The 21,831-nt window shown below is 43.0% G+C and overlaps 1 protein-coding gene across 2 annotated transcripts in view; it reads left to right on the top strand.

Moving 5' to 3' along the window:
• The window catches only part of LOC135487630 (sine oculis-binding protein homolog), a 48,839-nt gene that overhangs the window by 2,359 nt on the left and 24,649 nt on the right, over positions 1–21,831 (top strand). The window contains exons 1-3 of one of the 2 annotated variants that reach the window (XM_064771641.1): positions 5,096–5,226; positions 15,522–15,813; positions 17,068–17,148. In XM_064771641.1, the coding sequence (XP_064627711.1) occupies positions 5,221–5,226; positions 15,522–15,813; positions 17,068–17,148 (379 nt within the window). In that variant the 5' untranslated portion in view covers positions 5,096–5,220. Of the gene's footprint in view, positions 1–5,095; positions 5,227–15,521; positions 15,814–17,067; positions 17,149–21,831 lie in introns of those variants that run through there. The other variant, XM_064771640.1, reaches the window with a different exon arrangement.

Below are 21,831 nucleotides of genomic sequence, written 5' to 3'. Positions count from 1 at the left end.
TAGGTAAACACCGAGTGAGTGCTTATCGCCACGGCACCAATTCCCATGGTGTCCGTTTTCTTGCACAAAAAACGACCATTTTTTCTTACTTTCAGTTTTGGATGTCAGGTTTTTGTCCGTTTGTAAATGATCATGCATCAGAATGATGTCTCTCTTCTCGAGTTACTCTCACTCATCCAAAATGTCATGCTTCATGAATGCCACTCAAATTGACCAACTGGCTTAGTTGAAAACATAAATATTAGATTCTTTTATAGTAAATAATATTGTGGATTCGGTTTGAGCAGCTTTTTGTGGGATTTACCTTTCTTTGTGTTTTCTCCGCTGAGTGATATCAGTTGACGCATCTCGGAGAAGATTTCGGCAGCTGCTTATCACATGAACTATTGGAAATCTTATATGTCTGATGTCTGAATTCAAGACCAATTTTGAATTTTCCTAAAACCTATACTGGTGTTTTTTAATCAGAGACAGGTCATGGATGACTGTATACTGACTTCAATAAAAGACAGAGTGGATGGCTGGATGTACAGAGAGTATGATGCAGCATCCCTCCTTACTGGATAGCACAAGCTCGTCTGCTGAGTGGGCCTCTCGTCTGTCACTATAATCCAAGCTATCATGATTAGGAGATGTCGCCTGATGTTATTTTTCCTGGACACCCATCCACTTCTCCACAGCTCTTAATGTCAATGCTTGGCCTGAGCATATCAGTCACAGCTCCAGAGGAAAGTCTTCAGAGTGGATCAGTGGACATCTCTTATACTTTTGGGGAAAATTGTTGAGCCTCACTCATGAGGAGAATGGTAACATTGCAGGTCCAATTTTCTTCAGTTCAAAGATGTGTAGCCCAAAAAGGTATCTGACTGTTAGATGTGTCAACTTACTTAGCAGGAGGTCAGTGGTAACTTAATAAGTGCCCCAGGGTCATAATCATGATTTGTCTATTGGACGGATCAGCTTGGTTGAGACGACCGCCAAGGCTAAGCAGCCAACTGAGTTCCACCACTGTGACAGTTTGTTGCCTGCGTTACAGCTGAGCTGTGGAGTGGCTGTAGACTGTCTGCGGCCACCTCTCCAAGCCTGCATTACAGCTGAGCTGTGGAGTGGCTGTAGACTGTCTGCGGACAACCTCCTCTCCAAGCCTGCGTTACAGCTGAGCTGTGGAGTGGCTGTAGACTGTCTGCGGCCTCCTCTCCAAGCCTGCGTTACAGCTGAGCTGTGGAGTGGCTGTAGACTGTCTGCGGCCTCCTCTCCAAGCCTGCATTACAGCTGAGCTGTGGAGTGGCTGTAGACTGTCTGCGGACAACCTCTTTTCCAAGCCTGCATTACAGCTGAGCTGTGGAGTGGCTGTAGACTGTCTGCGGCCTCCTCTCCAAGCCTGCGTTACAGCTGAGCTGTGGAGTGGCTGTAGACTGTCTGCGGCCTCCTCTCCAAGCCTGCATTACAGCTGAGCTGTGGAGTGGCTGTAGACTGTCTGCGGACAACCTCTTTTCCAAGCCTGCGTTACAGCTGAGCTGTGGAGTGGCTGTAGACTGTCTGCGGCCTCCTCTCCAAGCCTGCGTTACAGCTGAGCTGTGGAGTGGCTGTAGACTGTCTGCGGCCTCCTCTCCAAGCCTGCATTACAGCTGAGCTGTGGAGTGGCTGTAGACTGTCTGCGGACAACCTCCTCTCCAAGCCTGCGTTACAGCTGAGCTGTGGAGTGGCTGTAGACTGTCTGCGGCCTCCTCTCCAAGCCTGCGTTACAGCTGAGCTGTGGAGTGGCTGTAGACTGTCTGCGGACAACCTCCTCTCTAAGCTGTGATGAACAATCAGATCCCAATCAAGATAAATAGGTTGGAAGAAATAATTATTGCTGGGCAGCGGGAGTATAAAGTAGGGGGGCGCTGCCTTTGATGGACGTGTGTGTTGTATTTCAGTGTAATGTAATCTCAACGTCTTGTATTATAATCAAGTTACTATCAAAGGATGAACAGGGGTCCCCAGAAAGTACTGTTGCTGAACAAAATATTGAGTGGTATAAGGGCTGGGTGTCGCAAAAAACGTAAAGTACATAAATTTGCCAAATACAAGCTGATTAATTCATTTGTAGAGGGATTGTCGCAGGGTCAATAGAGCTGAAGTGTCAAGAAGAATCCTGTCCCGAAGTCTGGTTGGAGAAAATGGCATTGGTATCTTTCTTTGGCAAGGTTCTAAAGTGGCTTTATTGAACATTTGCTGCAGATATACGTCTTGAAGACAATAAAGCATTGGCTCGCCGTCATAAAGTGACATGACACGATGTCATTAGGGAACCGACTCTGACTGAATATCATTGAGTCTCTTTATTCACTAGCAGTGCTCAAATAAGAAACTAAGGTAGCGATGTATGAAACTATGGAAGGTTCAGACTGTCTTAGAATGAATTGGTCATCTGTACCTGAGGTGTAAATGTTGAGATAATTGAAGTAACTCGGATAGAGCAATTGGTTCAGCCTAAGTTTGGTTCAGCCTTTGTATATTTCAGGTGCTGAAGGTGAACAAATCAACTACCAACTTGCTTTAAAATGAAAATGAAACAAGCAGCTATATTTTGAAAGGTTTAACCTAAGTAGACTTTCATCTTGTGTATTCTCATTATGCTGGGTCACAGCAAACTCTCTCCAACTTGATTTGAAATAGAAAAGTAACAAGTTGCTGATATAGCGTTATACCTGAAATTCTGCTCACCAGACTGGCACCTCTTCTCGTTAACATTTCAGAGATCTGGGGCTAATTAGTCCTGGCATGTTGTGAGATATTCTGTCCTCGTTAATTAGCATTGTTGTTCATAATTGCTATTGAAACCAGTTCATGATTTTGAATGAAACTCCTCCATGCAGCGTGATATATTTGGTATGACCACTGCTAATCACATATATCACCTCTGACTATAGACCTGTCTATAGACCTCTGACTTCAGATGCATCATAACTTTGTTTTCTTCCCCGACTTCATGTGACATTGACTGCATCTTACACTCCTCACACTCACTTTAACCCTGACTGTGAATTTACGACCCTCAAACCCTCGACTGCCATTTGACACATCTCACCCTAACTCTTGCTGACCAGTTTACATTCCTTACCCTAGTTTGCATCTCTGATGGCCTTCATAAATAAAAAAATTCCCTGTGATGACTCGAACTCTTTGATTTCAAAATCATTTTAAATGTGACACCAAACAAGCATGGTTTCTATTGAGGTTTCCCCAATACCCTCCTCCGTGTGGTGCTAGGTACATGGAGCATCAAGCCCACTCTGATAGGCTTTTCAATTTTCGTATAGTATGGCAAGTTGAAATTCGATTAGTCTCATTGTTTGCCTTATAAAAAGGTTTCAGGTTCAACGGGTGGGGTTTTGAATCGTGATCATGTGGTTAGACAGTGAAATCAATTTCAAAATAGGTAGAACTTTATATTGTTCTCATGTTTTATTGTGAAACCAATTTAGATGAAGTGACTACATCGGTGGGGGTTGAGGTTGCAGAAAGTTTTATGTGTTTTTTAAATCGAATAAGTGTAAAATATAACTGACCTTTCAGACTGCCAGTTAGAATGTAGGAAGTTACCTAAGGATGCAGGGCTTTTCTTTGGGGTCTCTAGTTTCCCCCTACACTGACTGGTTCCTCGGCCGGCACGCTTGGCCTGGTCTGCAAAATCAGTAAAAATGATTGCTACAAACCTTTTTGCGGTTCCGGCAACTGAATGTTATTGAGCTTGAGGTGGGTATCAACCGGGCTCTGGGAGGCGACTTTACTCAGATCAGGTCCCGAATGGTTTCCTCTCTAATTACCATTACAAGGCCCCCTGTAACACGACCACCCTGGTACACAGACCACGACCACTGGACCAAATTCACCCCTCTAACCCGACCAAAGGGCCTAATTGCTGTAATCGGTCGCAACCGTGTCTCCAATTAACCCAGCAATTAACACGTCGGCACAAAGCTCTCTTCATTATTTTAACACCACGGACAGTGACTATCCTGAGAATCCATATGAAAACTTTTGTACAGGCAGTTACTATCAGTTTGTTTTTTTCTGCTCAAAATGAAGAATTATCATCAGTCCCAAAAAAATTTGGCTTTGAAAATTTTTCAGAATTTTGAACTTATGAAAAAATTCAACCCTGAAAGATGAAAAAATTTCTGAATCCAAATATTTTTTTCACTTGTTTTTTTCTGCTCAAATTAAAGAAACATCATCAGCCCCAAAAAATGTTTGGCTTTGAAATTTGTTCAAAATTTTGAGCTTAAGAAGAAAATATTCAACTCTGAAGGATGAAAAAATTTCTGAGCCAAATATTTTTTTCACTTGTTTTTTTTCTGCTCAAAATGAAGAAACATCATCACCCCCCCCAAAATTTTGGCATGAAATTTTTCAGAATTTTGAACTTACGAATAAGTTCAAAAATTTTTGTAGGAAAACCTAATTATTCATTTTGTCCCCGGATTTTCAACTTCACCGGTAACGCGACTATTCAACCTCGGTCCCATGAGTGGTCGCGATACCAGGGTTCCACTGTACTTTTACTTGGCTCATATCTTGCTTATGATCCTATAAATTGGAGGTTGTGAGTGTGTATATCTGTGCGTGTATGGCAAGTCATTCGTCCAATAACTAATACCCAGTTTTGAGGAAACCCTGTCTGTTTTCACAAACCCTGGCATGGTCGTTAGAGGTGCGGGGGGGGGGGGTTGGCGAAGACTTAATTTCCCTTGGCCTGATTCTCTAACCACTCTACCCAGACCAGCACTCAGGTTACAGCTATGCCTGGCATGGTCGTTAGAGGTGCGGGGGGGGGGGTTGGCGAAGACTTAATTTCCCTTGGCCTGATTCTCTAACCACTCTACCCAGACCAGCACTCAGGTTACAGCTATGCCTGGCATGGATTTATCTCTCAGAAAAGAAAATGGAACTCGCCTGAAGAATGCGAGAAAAAAGCTCTTGTGTAAAACTAGTAGTAACTTTGAGCGTAATGTGTGTTTGGAAGTTAACGTTGATAGCTGCGTAATACCTCGCTACCATCGGTATGCTAGTACGAACGTAAATAAGACTCAGGTGCAAGCACTAGCAAGCTAATATTGATACTTTCTTATCATGATCACTGGCGGACCCTCGCCTCATTCAGACGAAGAAAGTCGAGTGGAAGTGAGCGGATAGTATTCTTTCTGGATCTAGCGTCTTTCTTTCAAAGTCTCGATGCAGGTGAGAATTGCTTTGTTTTCATATTTTTCCCGCCGGGTTTTATTTTGTTTCACAATCTTGTATTCATTTCTTGGCAGGTAGTCAATTAACACTAATCTTCTCCTGAAGATTAATCACTACAACAAGTCAGAACTCTTCAATTCCAGGGATGGTCTCACGCGGGAATTAGCCCAGAGTTTCTCCTAAAACATTTACATACAGGCAGCATATATCAAGGCTAGTCTTTCTCCAAGGAGACAGTCCTTTAACTGAAATAGACAAAATGCAACCAACCATGCAACTCTTGGGATTAGCCATAAACTAATAACAATAGGTTAGGTCTCTGACTTGAGGGCTGAATAAGGAGGCCATAATGACCTCTTTATCAGGACAATATCAGTCTTCAGTCTATTGATTGAATTGAATTGAATCTAAATGTGTTATAGTATTGTTGTGTTGACTTCACTTCGTGTGTAATACAGGCTTGCCTCTTTCATCATGGCCCAACCAAAGTGGCACCAATAACTCTTTGCACAGGAAAAATGTATCATATGTCCAAAGTTTATTGATGGCATTGTTGTCCGGCGGGGGGGGGGGGGGGTTGTAGATGCCAATCTGACTGGGGCGTCTTTGGCCATGGAGGCAGTTTAGAATGGTAAAGTATTGCCCTGAATCCAGCCGATCACTGAACTATTTCGTATCATTGACTGGTGTTCAGGCCATGTATCGCAGACACTGCTATATGTGGAACGCATCGAGTGAAGTGTTCTATCAGCGAGGTTCGATTACCTTAGGAATGTGTGCAAACCTGATCTGGGCTCGCCAATACAAAACTTCACTCCACAACGTGACATTGGTACTTGGTATGTTCAGGCTGTGCTTCTTGTGCCGTTTTTCACAATCCAAGTATCATGGATTCGATATCTTGCACTGTGCTCACTGCTAGTTGCCTTGGAAAAGTCAGTTCACTTCATTTGCCTTATAAAAATGCAATGTGAATCAGTGATGTCCTTGTGTTGATGCCAGAGTGGATCGCCCTCAACCAAGTAAAGGAATAGCGGTAGTTTGCAGCATACTTCTTTGGTGGCAAACATGGTCATTTGGCCAATAACCCCAAAAGACAAATAGAGTACTGGCCAGACAGTGGAAGTGGCTATGCTAGTGGAGTGCTTGTCACTTCGGTGTTGTTGTGACAGTTTTCACAGAGTTTGGATGTCTTTTTCACTTGTGTAAGATAAAAAAGACTGTTGCCAGGACAGACAAATTCCTTTAAAAAAGGGTTAACCAGACCTGTCACTGCGGCACACAATTTTAAAATCCCGCAAATGAAAAAAGAAAATGAAAAAGGTGCCATGGCATGTCATTAGGGTTGCCTTTGTGAGGCGGAGGAATTGTGACGAAGAGCCACAGAACCTGACCCATTGTCAATTTATACAGGTGAAATTGGAGCCACAATGCCTGTTTTCCTACCAATTTTTCCCTAACACAAAAGCTAATTTGAGCCTGAATGTGCCAATCGAGGTAACGGGATCCTCCCAAACACCTCACCTATGGAGGGAAGAAAGAGAGGGGGCCGCACCAAATGTGGACCTGCCGCACTTGGTCAGGCTACGACAATGGCCACAGGACACCATCATGGTAGCCAACACTGCATGTGAATGCCAACCATATTGTGTTACAGAGTTTAATAAAGTGGTTAAATTTGACTCCACTGCTGCTGTAGTATTGCTAACTGATTATCGCAGAAATTGGAAAATTGATGCCTGTGTCGAAACCAGAAACCAGAGATTCTTTGGAGAGTTGAACCCACGACCTCCTGATTATGAGCCTGGCACTCTAACCGCTGTGCCACTTTGGCACTATATTGATTGCTGGGTAAATCAGGAGCAGATGAAGAAATGAACGCCATACAGAAGGAACACCATCTCTTTCATCTTCACCAAACAAGATAAAACCATCATTATAATTTAAACAGAAAAAACCCACCTCCAGTCTCTTTCTAAACTTTGAAAGGATATTTCGTTGCTCAAGTTGGGAGATCAAATCTCTGATACAAATCTGTCGAGCTTATCTAAATGGATTTCGGGTGTGTGAAACATAATCCATGGTTAACCGCGGTGAGAGACACTCGTGGACAGTGTGATATCACGTGCGTTATAATTCCTCATCTCAAAAGCAGCATTTCTAATCATACACAAGGGCATATTGGGTGAACGAAAGTTGCTATTTTTAAAAAATCCCTGAAATTTCTTTGTTGCCATTTCACCTCGGAGGCAAAATTAAGGATTTTATTTCTGTTTTTATGTGAGAATGAGAGATTGACATGAATGTTATCTTTTCTCTGATCTGGCCACTTCTTGTGTGGAGAATGTCTCGGCACTTTCTCTAGACATGGAGGCTCGTCGGTGTATCATTAGTCTGGGTAGGGTTACGGGGGCTGTATAGCTGCATCCCCCGGTGAAGGAGTCACCGGTAACCCAAGACCTTGGCGTGTCTCATACACAGATGGAGCCCCTCTGGCCAGTTGATGGTCACAAGGAGACACCAGGATATGGTCGGCTCTGGTGGGTCACAAGTATGATGCAGTCTGGTCGTTTTTCGAAATCAGAAGTATGCTATCTTTCTTATGTCACCTAGTATAAACAGAGAAACTCTGACACCATTAGATTCTTTGACAAAGTGTTGAAAGAAGCCTATAAAATCAAGGAAGGCCACCTATTTTAGCCCTTAAAGCCAAGATGTTTTCCTCTTGTTGTCTCAACTGTCCATTTACCAAGCTGGAATCATGTCGCCACACATACTGACTTCCTTTCCATTCCTTCAAGGTGTGACTCCTATAAGTGACTTAATCACTCACTGAAAGTGCTGCCGGCATCTTCGCGTTCACATAACACTTGAAACCTGGCACACATCGTCGGCTAGGAGGCATCAGATCCAGTTCCATACTGATAGACCGCATGACTATGGCAACATGAGACTTGGCTCGGCTGAAAAAGGAGTAAAATGGCCACAAAATGCATCCATTATTGTCTTAAGGGAAAGAAAAGAAGATATCTAGGCCAAGTGAAGATGTAGGTTAGGTTGACGGCCCAAATACTTATCAAAGATGACCTTTACATTCATTTTCAACAACATTGGGCAAAATGATCAAAATTTGACAAATTGAGTAAAAGTACTCCCACGCTCAGTGATTAACAATGAAGCCATGACAAAATTCAAGACCAAATTTCTGTAAAGGGTTAAAGATACTTCTGGCTTTTGTTCATAAACTAGTTATACATTTCTTTGCAGACAATGAATTTAAGTAATTATCTTTCATGACATGAAACTGAACAAAATTACCATTTCGTGTCACAATGCTGATATAAAACCAGGTCACTTATGTTAATACTTTCAAATATTGTTATCGATACTGGTTTCTTTCTCCAATCCTCACAAAGCCCAGCCTCCTTAGGTATTCTGATGCAGTTAAAGATATAAAGAGTTCATCTCATCTCATGTGGGTCCTGACTCTTGTACATTTACGTGCACTCTTCTTTACAATATCGGGTCGTCATCTCATGAAACCAACAACAGGCGAACATGACGCACAAGCTGGTGAAAAAACCCGAGAATTATCCTACGACAATCGTGTCCCCCTTGGGTAGAAGCGAATCTTCGCACATCAGTAATTAGCATGTTAACATGAGCCTTATTAGTACTGTGTTACTTGTTTCGTGTTACACTATATTCATGCCTTAGCTCCCTGATTCTGCATCAGGTTTTAAATTAATCAGCCACGCACAAAATACATTTTCATGTCGGTCGGCTCATCTTGCCCGAGTTGTTGATGGCAATGCGCTAAAGTTACAACCCTGTGAATCGTAAGGCGAGAATACCATTCCAATGAGAGTTTGTTTTTGTGCGTCCCTTCAGGGGAGGGAGACCACTTTACACCAACGGTATTCTGTCGCCTGGTGGTTGTAATATGCGACTCAACCGGTGCCGTTTTTCAGCAGTGTCGGATTCGTAACATGCATGTTATTTGTATGGAATGAAAGCGGCCATTTTGCTTTTACCTGTGGGTTAGTATAAAAAATGAGAGCTTAGTTCCAGGTAACATTAACCGATCATCTTATCACCTGATCATCCACCCGAATGTGCTTTTTTGAGACGCGGAGTCTGTTTCTCGAATCCAATATGGTTGATTTTATTCAAAAGATGACACGTTCTAATGTGTTGCACGATGAAAAAAAGTTGCAAATCTTTGAAAGTTTTGTTTTAAAAAGTTTAGGATGTGAAAGGGGAACTAGATCTGTGGGATGATCATTTTCATGTGGAGAAAAGTTGGTAGGAACGACATCATTTATGAGATCACTCAGATTCCCATCTCGCTCAAATATCGGGATGCGTTTTTGTGACATTTGCAGATATATGAAGAATATACAGGATGTCTCGAAAATGAAACGTGAACTAACTTTTATTATTTGCGACACTCTAAAGGTTTTTAACTCACTGGCAGAAGTAGTGAAGGTCAGCAATGTTTCTCGGTGCGCTGAGGTGGATATTATCATTAGCAACAGTATAGTTGGTGGTGAATTCTTGTCATCTCAGATGGTCAAGTTTGGCTCAGCAATATGAAGGTCATAGGTTCAATCTCCAGTCTTGTCATCACCTTATCCTCCCAAGGTTGAGCTCAAGTTAGGGTTGCATTCCCAGCATTTTCATGTATAGAACACGTATTTGTATATCAATATTGTTGTAAGTGCCATTGGAATTCATATTCAATGCATATTTTTCACAATAGGATATTTTAAACTCAAATTTTTTGAATGATCAGAGTAGGCCTTTTACAGTTGAGGGCATATTTCAGGATTGTTTGTAAATCGAACTTGGCTCTATTCTGTCTTAGAGAGTTATGCGTGAGTTATTGATATTCCATCGCTGAAGTTGAAGACTGCTCTGCATACATATGTTACCATTAACAAAGGTAACTCGATATACTGGTTTAAAGTCCTCATGGGAACAGAGAGTTTCAACGACTCAAAATTAGTTTTTCGATTTCGTGAAAACGTGCCATTTGCTGGCATAATGATCAACTGGGTTCCAGTGAAGTGAATTCCATTTAGGAATTCAATCTGGCTATCCGAGACAAATTCAATATGAATACAACTTGAGTACCCGGTGGTCTGTTCGTGATGCCAACGGGCATAGCATCTGAGACGTGTTTGCCTCGGTGGATGTTGTTTCACTGCTGTCAAATTTCAATCCATTAGGCCACGTTCAGATTAAATTCTTTGCCGCTGCATAATTATTGCGCTGAAATTCGCGCATATATAGATTGTGGGTGTCTCTTGTTGCTCACTCAGACGTTCCTCATTTGGATTCCGTTTCATTCCCTCTCGGTGATCATCTTTAATCTCTCTCAGTTTGGCAATATTCAATCACAGATCTGTCAGTTCTGTGATATATTATTTGTAGGTTTTGTTCAGATTTCAATCTGTAGAGAAACCACTTCAACCCAACTCCATGAAATTAGTTTTTATCACATTTGATTTTTAATCAAAACTAAATCATAAGTAGAACTTATTATAATGTAATTTATCCTGGGCAGTTGAAGTAAAATTAGACACGAAAATGATATGATATTTTTTCCCAATTATTTCCCAAGTGTAACCCAATCGGTTTCATATGATGATAGGCTATAATGATACTGCAATCATCAGTACGGAATCATCTAGAAATAAAATCAGTTTTTGTAACCACATTGATTTTTTGTGCAGTCTGTGGCTGTGGTAGTTGGCTAACATAGCATGTCTTGATGGCTTTCACGAAGATGTTAATGATTGGGTGGGAAGGGATTATTATGGTCACACCCTACTGCACTTTCAGGCAGTTCAGCTGTAAGGATTTTGTTATAAACCCGTTTAGATGTTTATGTTGGGTGACCTGATCCATTTAACTTTCTGACAAACAGCTCATCAGATTCTACCTGAAGCTATTGTAGCCTTGAAGGTGAAATGTTACAATAGGGCTAGACACCTGAGAGTGAAGTGATCCTCTTACTAGTCGTCTCCACTCAAGCATGTCATCCAATCAGAACAAGGACAAGAGGTGTCATCAGTGTGGACACTGTCTCTCAGGAGTCATTGTGCTGAGACAAGACCCACACACGCTAGGGACAGTTGGTGTTGCATTCTGGCAGTCGATGTTCATGTCTTCTACATAATGCAACACTTGGATGTTATTACTATTAACCAGTACTGTATGTTGCAGTTAGCTTGTCACAGTCTCCCCGGTGATCATGACTGCTCACCTTGTGAGATCAACGGGGATTCTCCGAACATTCAATTGTTTCAAAGTTCGAAATCTTCATTTTTCTGAATTTCTCAAAAATCGTCATTTGAATTTGCATCTTCATTCTGAAGTTCTTATTCCCAGTACTTAAAGGGTTAGAGACTTGATTATTTTTCCAGCCGACTACATACAAGCAGGTTGTAATGGATCTGAGCATTGAAGTTCAGGTGTGCGATGCCTCTCTTGTAAAATAAGCCCCCAAGGCATCATCTGTCAAAGATCTATTTCAAAATACATGTATCACAGTCTCGGGTTGCGTCATTCGAAACTCTGTTAGATTTCTTTCCATCGCGGAGAAGGTTAAAATAGAAGCAGCGCTGAAAAAAGAAATGTTACCCGCAGACACACCTTCCATCATTGGAGTGAGAAGGTGAAATACAGCTTGTCACGTAAAAATATCAGCAAGATCAATTCAATCATGAACGCTTTAAAAATGGGAAATTTTGAATGACCCTTTCGATGAGCAGAGGTAGGATGCGATTTCATTTAGTAAATCTTAGCAGTTTCAAGTGCCCCACATTTCACTAAGCTGTCATCTTGAACAGATTCGGAATGTTTAAGATTTACAATGTGACATGAATTGATGTGATCAGGTTTCCCCAATGAGAGCTCCAGGGATGGCCCTCATTCATCATTGGGTAGGCCTACAATGGGCAGCTGAATGCCGTATGTCAGTTAATGTACTTGGCCTTTAAGTGACGATTGGTCCCATTGACGCTGAGACCTTTCGAGAACGCCGCGTCCATTATTGGGTTAACTGAACCAATAGAAAATACTATTCCAGTTGAGCTAGGGTGTATTTAATCTTTCTCACATTACCCATTATTACAAGAGCTCGTGTTTCAAAGTGATCTCACCTTACCCAGAGAGAGGCTTGGTGTATTTTCCATGCGGTCCTTGTAATATCGGCTGTTCTTGCGATTGAGTGGATGTTAACCCATTCTCTGTCTTCATGTGGGTCAAGGTTTGGTGGAGCTTTGTGGGGGCCGTTCACAGATCGGTTAATGCTTGCAATAAACCGGCTATCTTAGGTGAGACTGTTTTTATTCCTTGGTTAGTGTGCCTGCTGCTAGAATTCATTTTGTCATGTGGCAAGCCCGCCACACCCAAAATTGCCGAAAAGTCGAGAAAAAAAATTAGTTTTGTCATGCAGCAAGCCCCGCCACACCCAAAATTGCCGAAAAGCCGGAATTTTCTTTTTTTGTCATTTAGCAAGCCCTGTGTGCCTGTCTAATGTTTTTCAACAGTTTTGTTGTTTTGCCTGTCTGGTCCCTGAGAGCATACTTTACCTTTGTGGAAAGATTTGAGGGAGACCACACTTAGACCTTCAGTAAACAAAGCTACCAGACGTCATGGGAGTGTTATTGTGCTGAGATTGTGCAGGTAGATTCTCTTTAGAAACAGGAGGCCAGTCGGTTCACCCTGTGGAATCAGCAACAATCTCTCTGAGGGTCTCCCACTCTCTTGAGTCAAAGCCCACCACCTGAGTTCACCTCTGACTAGGGCTCTTGTATGGACAGTACATTCAACTTCTCTCGCTGTGGTGAGGCTATGCCAGGAGACCCAAGGAGCCATGTCCAAGCTCTCTACAGAGGTTGGTGAGGCTATGCCAGGAGACCCAAGGAGCCATGTCCAAGCTCTCTACAGAGGTTGGTGAGGCTATGCCAGGAGACCCAAGGAGCCATGTCCAAGCTCTCTACAGAGGTTGGTGAGGCTATGCCAGGAGACCCAAGGAGCCATGTCCAAGCTCTCTACAGAGGTTGGTGCGGCTATGCCAGGAGACCCAAGGAGCCTTGTCCAAGCTCTCTACAGAGGTTGGTGCGGCTATGCCAGGAGACCCAAGGAGCCTTATCCAAGCTCTCTACAGAGGTTGGTGCGGCTATGCCGGGAGACCCAAGGGGCAATGTCCAAGCTCTCTACAGAGGTTGGTGTGGCTATGCCAGGAGACCCAAGGAGCCTTGGCCAAGCTCTCTACAGAGGTTGGTGGGGCTATGCCAGAAGACCCAAGGAGCCATGTCCAAGCTCTCTACAGAGGTTGTTGAAGCTATGCCAGGAGACCCAAGGAGCCTTGGCCAAGCTCTCTACAGAGGTTGTTGAGGCTATGCCAGGAGACCCAAGGAACCTTGGCCAAGCTCTCTACAGAGGTTGGTGGGGCTATGCCAGGAGACCCAAGGAGCCATGTCCAAGCTCTCTACAGAGGTTGTTGAGGCTATGCCAGGAGACCAAAGGAGCCTTGGCCAAGCTCTCTACAGAGGTTGGTGCGGCTATGCCAGGAGACCCAAGGAGACTGAAGGAGCCATGAATGAAAACATTTGGAATCAGATGTATGCTTGATTTCTCCTCTACGACGCCTGATAGTTGCTCATAAATAATGATGAGGAAAAACTCCTCAGCACTTCTCCCTTTCTTCCAAGTTTCGTAAGGCATGAAAATGAGGACTTGTTATTCTAAAATCCGGATCTATTTCACTGAAGCTTATTTCAAGTGAAATAGAAACGCCTAAAAGGTTTGCCTCAGGTTAAATAGCAGCGATGTTATTTCAAACTTCGCCAATGCATTCAATGGGTTACATGTAATTTTAGGCTGTGTATTTTTTGAGGCGGGCTTTTAAGTGCATTGTTTTTCTTCTAAGGAGAGAAATGAGTTGTTAAATGATGAAAGTGACACTTGCCAGCCATGAGTGTGATTTCTAAAACATGGATTCCTGCAGAACCCGTTAGGTGTTGTATGAAGCAATAGGTGGGTGGGGAGCTGGATTTACTGATGTCAAAGAAGTTCATTGATGACTTGATAGTTTGGGGGAGAGAATTATAGGCTAGGTCTGTAACAGTTGCACAAATTTGATTAGACACACAATATATCAACAAAAAAGTCAGATAAGTTTATTACATCTCGGGCAATTGTTGGGTGATTTGCTCTACTAATGCCTCTTAACAATCGTCGATGAGAGGGAGACGAAACTCTGTTAGATTTCTTGTAATTCATCAAGTTACTCGTACACAAGATCAATCGTGGAATATTGGTCGACGTTTGTTAATCTCCACCATCTCAAAGAGAGGCTCCGATGATCTAGAACACATGAACCAACGAGATGCCATCCGTCATTGTATACCGTTGACAAACAACAAAGAAACCGACAAAAAAAGTTGTTGAATCAAACGGCACCTTGAGAGAGTGTCCTGACAAGATAGCGTTCCATGATAATACACTGAAACCCATACCGCCATTTTTCCCCACGTTATCGGCCTGACAAAACTGAGAAGATATCGGAGTACACGATCCAAGAATCATTAGTTATAGAGCCAATTTCATCTCCGATGACATCATATGATACAGAATACCCAGGCCCTCCCAGATAATGCCTTGATCAAACCCAGCTACTCATCTTTTACAAGGCTCGCAACCGTTTTTTCACAAAGTATAAATGATGTATTGGTGTCATTGAAGCTGGTGATCGCGTTGTTAAGAGTATCTATAGTCTGGGGGATAGCGTAACATTTGAAATGGTAGCCAAGGTGTACCTACAGGAAGCCTTTTGAAGAGGAGACATCATGATATGGTCGTGTCTGATTCCATGTTAGATCCTGGCAAGCGTTGTGTTGCAATCGTAGGTCATTGCTTCATTCTGTCTTGACAGGAGACGATGGAATAGTATCATTTGTTGGAATTGGCTGTCAAGAACCCAATGAGAAAACATCCTCCCCTCTGCAGGCATTTGGACCACACCGAATATAAACTCAGAGTGAGTGTATTGTAGAAACTATGAAAAGGTCTGCTGTGCGAGGATGTGCCAAAGTGATGTTATGCTGACTGGTCAGTATTTTTGGTGAAAATATGTGGTCAACTCCAAAGATGTTCATGCTACACCTCTCTCTGGCTCCGCCACTGAACACAACCGAGAGAACCATTGACATTGTGAAATAATCCAGGATTAACTCAGCAGTCTCGATATAAATATGATCATATTTTGTTTTTTGCAGGATTACGCCGAAGATACGATGAATGAACTCCTCGGTTTATATGGGTATGGGAAACTTGATCATGAAGAAACCGAGCGGTTAAAACTACAGAAGTACACAGAATCCGAGAAGAAGAAACGCAATGCATCTGACGATGATGATGATGATGATGATGATGATGATGATGATGACTTTGATATTGAGGTTGACGGGAGTGATGATGATGATATGGATGATGATGACCTCGATTTACATGACGAACGGGAGGATGGTGATAGTGATGGACCGTACGTGAGGAAGACACGAAGTCCAGGTGAGCTTCTGGTAACCTTTTGGCGAGCATTGGAGAACATCATGGCTTAATAACAAGGCCAAGGCTGATCTCTCTACCCTTTGAACATATTGATCAGGCGCGGTTGTTCAAAACTGGTTTGTCACCAATGCTGGCATTTTCTGCTATCTTCTTAATAACCTGTAGGAGGAGACATGTTCGTTGAGAAGATGACACCGTCAATGACATCACGATTATCTCTCTAATATTAGGTTTAAGTGAATGGTCATTTCACAGAGCAGAAAGTTCATGATGTTACGTCAGGTTAATATGTTCATTATGTGTAGTATTATGTTATAACTTGTCAATCAAAGTGAGCATGCCTTTTTGCTGAGAAAGTTCTTCTTCGTGTTGTGTTGTGAATACCTTCTTTACAGGGCAAGAGACATATTGTTAGTCCTTTGGTTGAAATTAGAATGATTCATACAAGGACAAGTGAGAGATGAACTTAATAGAGACACCTCATGGGGTCCCCCTGTATCTGGCTGACCTGGCTCCTGCATAATAATTCCCTTTTAAAACACATCTTAAATCCATCAACACTTTCTAAAGTACAGCGATAGTCAGCTGTAAATGTCCTAGGAGAGCAAATTGAAACCCTGGCATCACATTACCACCATTTTTGCATGGACTAAAATGATTTTCTCTGGCCGCGTTTCTGACAAGATGGCCCGCTCACGTTTCCCTCAGGGTGCCTATTATAGCCGTGTTTGAAACAGTAGCCAGAACATTAAGTGTCTATTATCAGTTACATATATAGTCATGATCGTGCGGTCATATGATGTTTGTTTGTGCGATAGGATACGCCAGTCGACGCAGTACGCCATTGATCTCATGAGGTGGGAGCTGAATGGAGCTGATGATCCCTCCCATGATATGTGAGATGATGATAGAGTCAGGTGTCTCATCAAATGTTATGTTTGCTCATATAATGTCATAATATCAACCCCTCCCTGTGCCTGACCCTTAAAGGTACAGTGTGGTCACTTTGCTGATGTTGAGATCGCTGATATAAGCATCAGCATATCTCCTCCTTTTTCAGGGTGAGGGTAAGGGTTAGCAGAAAAAAGTCACAATTTTGAAAAATTTTCAAAGTCAAAAAAGTTTTGGGACTGATGATTTTGGGTCATTTTGAGCAGGAAAAAAAACCAGTGAAAATTTTGTTTTGATTTGGGATGTTACCTGGGTTCACTGTATATCAATATAAAGGCTAAGATTGTATCAATCTGTTTTTAGGCTCCGAGGTGAGTGAGACGTCGCTTGCCTCCCAGTATCAGACGATCGCCTCCGCACTCAAAGATGGAACTAAACCTTTAGGTAGGTTTGCCTTTGCTGTTTCTGTGCTGTTTGTTGCATCAAGGCAATATTTATGGTTGCCTTGCCATTTGCTCTCGAGGAAGAATCAGCACTATAGATGGCGCCAGGATGTGAGGTCATCCCATCACAGTGTTGTTCGCATATCAAGTCAATGATGTCATGGCCTCAGTCACAAGGAACTGACTTCACTGTATCTTTGGTCTGTGGACATTCTCCCTGTGTAAATCCAATGATTGACTCCCCTCTTCACACATCGAGCTCCAACGAATCCTCGTGCATGGGTATTAGATTCCAATCTGACTAAATAAGTTAGAAATGTGATGCGTGTTTGATGAGAGGGCTACATTGTTAATCACCTTCCTTCTTGATGAACAGAATATCAGTGGTAGTCAGCCTGATCAAGCAGGCAGGGGAGTAGTTGAGGGTGTGTGGCAGGTCCTCATTGATGAGTTGATCAGCATGCCCTTATGATGAGATGGATATGGCAGAGGCTATCATGAGAATCCATATGAAAACTTTCAACTCTGAAGGATGAAAACATTTCTAAGTACAAATATTTTTTTCACTTGTTTTTCTGCTCAAAATGAAGAAACATCATCAGCCCCAACCAATTTTTGGCTTTGAAAATTTTTCAGAATTTTAAACTTATGAATAAGTTCACTTATTTTGGCGGGAAAACCTAATCATGCATTTTGTCCCCGGATTTTCAACTTCACTAACGCGACCACCCCGGTAACACGACCACCCTGGTAACACGACCAACAGTATGTAATGCATTTTCAAGTTAATGTGATTTTGACTGCTTCTGTACTTTGCACCAACTTCATGCTTCACATTCTGTTTAGGTGCAGCAATGAAATTGTTGGGGAATCTAAAGACTTCTGAAAAGCAAACTATATTTTGCCCTGCAATAAAGTTCCTACCTAAAAACTGATGCAGCACCGCAAAAGTAGCGCCACTTTCCCAGACAGAAAGGCCGCATCTCGCGTTGCGGACAAGGTGTTCTGGAAGCAAACTGACGGTGAAGCGCTCATCCAAGAACAAACGTGGTGAATGTAAGAAAGCCATCACGGTGAGAGCATGGAGATTATGTGACTCTGATGTCCTTAATAGACACGTCTTTGTAGTATGACGCCACCAACCTAGATAGGGAAGTTGACGCGGAGCACTCGTGCCCACAAAGCATATGTTAGATGATCACACTTTCTCCCAAGAAAACTTTATGAATTTTGGTATTTACAGCGGAAGACAGCAGTGACCAGTCCCCGATTTTTCTCTGAAATCAGATGCGCTTAACGTCCAAAAGGCGTCTTATGGAAGAAGCTTTATGGGGGATTGTATATGAAAATGGAGCGGCGAGCTCTGGTTACTAATATGGATAATGGGAGTATGGATTATAAAAACACTTATGGCACAGTATCGTGTACACTAAAGTCGGGGTTCGTCTCTGGTTTATCTGATAGCCAAGAGCTATGCATCGCAGAGTCACATGAACAGCACCTTAAATCTGATTGGCGCAAGATAAAGTTACCCTTTACGCAGCTCGATACTTCCCATTTTATAAAAAACTAAGGTTAAGAAAACGTATTCTGTCCATTGGGGTAACTCTATATGTGAACATTCGCTTTCACAGCTGGTTCAACTCGAGGCTTTTTACGTTATAAACACCATTTCAAAGAGCCGGGGAATTTTTTCACTTCCGCAACTCGCACTTGGAATCCAAGAGAGAAATTCGACCAATTTTGTTGAATCTGTGTTCAAAAGTCTCAAATGTCGAAAGCAGCTAAGAATGGAGTGATTTACACTCCGAAACGTTGGGGTGTGCAGATCTGGTTACAGAATAATTTTCTGAAGTGAATCCTGGGTAATAAGACGTCTGCTACTCGATCCAAAAGATATCCTCAGCCTCAGTTGGGCGTAAAGAAACCAACAGCTTTCCATCGCGGATACCTGTACGTTTTGATTCGCAAACCACCAACGAAAACAGAGTCTCAATCAAGTGCTCTGAAGGTTTTTTGAATTCTTTATCAGTTTCACTGAAAGTTTATAGTGGTTTCTTCTACAGTACACATACTGTAAAGGATTTTGCCAGGTGGAGTGGTTATCTTGGACAGTATCAATGCCCCTTCCAAATTCATATTGAAGTCCTGACCAGAAAAGATAGAGGCTATTAAAGACCAATAAGATATGTGATGAAAACCATGATTCACAAACGGCCTCGATTCATTTGACAAGAACCGTTCACCTCATATGATGGCTAGGCCTCGATTCATTTGACAAGAACCGTTCACCTCATACGATGGCTAGGCCTCGATTCATTTGACAAGAACCATTCACCTCATACGATGGCTAGGCCTCGATTCATTTGACAAGAACCGTTCACCTCATACGATGGCTAGGCCTCGATTCATTTGACAAGAACCGTTCACCTCATACGATGGCTAGGCCTCGATTCATTTGACAAGAACCGTTCACCTCATACGATGGCTAGGCCTCGATTCATTTGACAAGAACCGTTCACCTCATACGATGGCTAGGCCTCGATTCATTTGACAAGAACCGTTCACCTCATACGATGGCTAGGCATCGATTCATTTGACAAGAACCGTTCACCTCATACGATGGCTAGGCCTCGATTCATTTGACAAGAACCGTTCACCTCATACGATGGCTAGGCCTCGATTCATTTGACAAGAACCGTTCACCTCATACGATGGCTAGGCCTCGATTCATTTGACAAGAACCGTTCACCTCATACGATGGCTAGGCCTCGATTCATTTGACAAGAACCGTTCACCTCATACGATGGCTAGGCCTCGATTCATTTGACAAGAACCGTTCACCTCATACGATGGCTAGGCCTCGATTCATTTGACAAGAACCGTTCACCTCATACGATGGCTAGGCATCGATTCATTTGACAAGAACCGTTCACCTCATACGATGGCTAGGCCTCGATTCATTTGACAAGAACCGTTCACCTCATACGATGGCTAGGCCTCGATTCATTTGACAAGAACCGTTCACCTCATACGATGGCTAGGCCTCGATTCATTTGACAAGAACCGTTCACCTCATACGATGGCTAGGCCTCGATTCATTTGACAAGAACCGTTCACCTCATACGATGGCTAGGCCTCGATTCATTTGACAAGAACCGTTCACCTCATACGATGGCTAGGCCTCGATTCATTTGACAAGAACCGTTCACCTCATACGATGGCTAGGCCTTGATTCATTTGACAAGAACCGTTCACCTCATACGATGGCTAATTGATAACTTGAAAATGAGGGCCGTATTATCAAACGGAAGGAAGTGTTCCTGTGGATGATGATGCTAAAAAGATATGAGATTCATTGAAATGGAATTTGATCGAGGGACAAAACCTGGCTCAGTTTGAGAAAGTAGCTGGCCTTAAAAGGTAATATGTTTGGTCAGTTGAGACAGGGGAATCTGCTCAGGTAAAGAAGTTGTCCTTAATGATCATTGTAGGGCTAATCACCACGACAAACACTCCAAATAAAGCATCATTTCTTTCAACTCTGGTGTCATCCTGCACGACTTCAAAGACTGGCTGAGAAAAAAAGGTGCAACACTTTGGTAAGCGGAGACGCACGCCTGAGAAAAAACACAATCCGCTCTTTGAAAAGCGAACCAAATAGGACAGAGGATCCCCTGGATGTAGCTTGAGTCGATTACTATACACTGGAGGCTCGAACAGGAGAGCTCGCTTTGTAGAAAAAAATTAAAAGTTTGTCGGATATCGAGTGGCGGATTTTGATCATGGTGATAAGGCAGACGAGAGGCCTTTGAAGGTGGTCTATATCTGCTTGCAGGCTGCGTCATCTGACTGACATGCGAGAACTTGATAAATATCATGGAATAACACAAGTTGGAGGCTTGGTGCTGATGAAATGACACCCGTCTCTAGGCACCACTGTGAAGCTGATGCACCACCAGGAGAGTTGTTCATGCCATTCTTCCGTTTCTAAGTCTTGTAAAAGTACTTCCTCATGAAAACCAAGTTCATCATGTTTGAGGTGCTGACGTTGCAAAGGGAGCACAAAGATGATCTTGTGTATGATCAGGTAGTCGAGCTGCACCAAGCTGGTTGAGCCATGACCTGACAGTGGGTATGGTTATAGTCGAGCTGCACCAAGCTGGTTGAGCCATGACCTGACAGTGGGTATGGTTGTAGTCGAGCTGCACCAAGCTGGTTGAGCCATGACCTGACAGTGGGTATGGTTGTAGTCGAGCTGCACCAAGCTGGTTGAGCCATGACCTGACAGTGGGTATGGTTTTAGTCGGGCTGCACCAAGCTGGTTGAGCCATGACCTGACAGTGGGTATGGTTGTAGTCGAGCTGCACCAAGCTGGTTGAGCCATGACCTGACAGTGGGTATGGTTGTAGACGAGCTGCACCAAGCTGGTTGAGCCATGACCTGACAGTGGGTATGGTTGTAGTCGGGCTGCACCAAGCTGGTTGAGCCATGACCTGACAGTGGGTATGGTTGTAGTCGAGCTGCACCAAGCTGGTTGAGCCATGACCTGACAGTGGGTATGGTTGTAGTCGAGCTGCACCAAGCTGGTTGAGCCATGACCTGACAGTGGGTATGGTTGTAGTCAGGTCAGCTTTAGTCCAAAACAAATTGGTATTGGTGTTCTGCTGTCCTACAGTGTCCA

Source organism: Lineus longissimus, chromosome 5, assembly GCF_910592395.1.
Source record: "Lineus longissimus chromosome 5, tnLinLong1.2, whole genome shotgun sequence".
In the NCBI taxonomy this organism is placed as follows: domain Eukaryota; kingdom Metazoa; phylum Nemertea; class Pilidiophora; order Heteronemertea; family Lineidae; genus Lineus; species Lineus longissimus.
The sequence above is the reverse complement of the archived record's forward strand: the minus strand, read 5'-3'. Positions and strand labels throughout refer to the sequence as shown.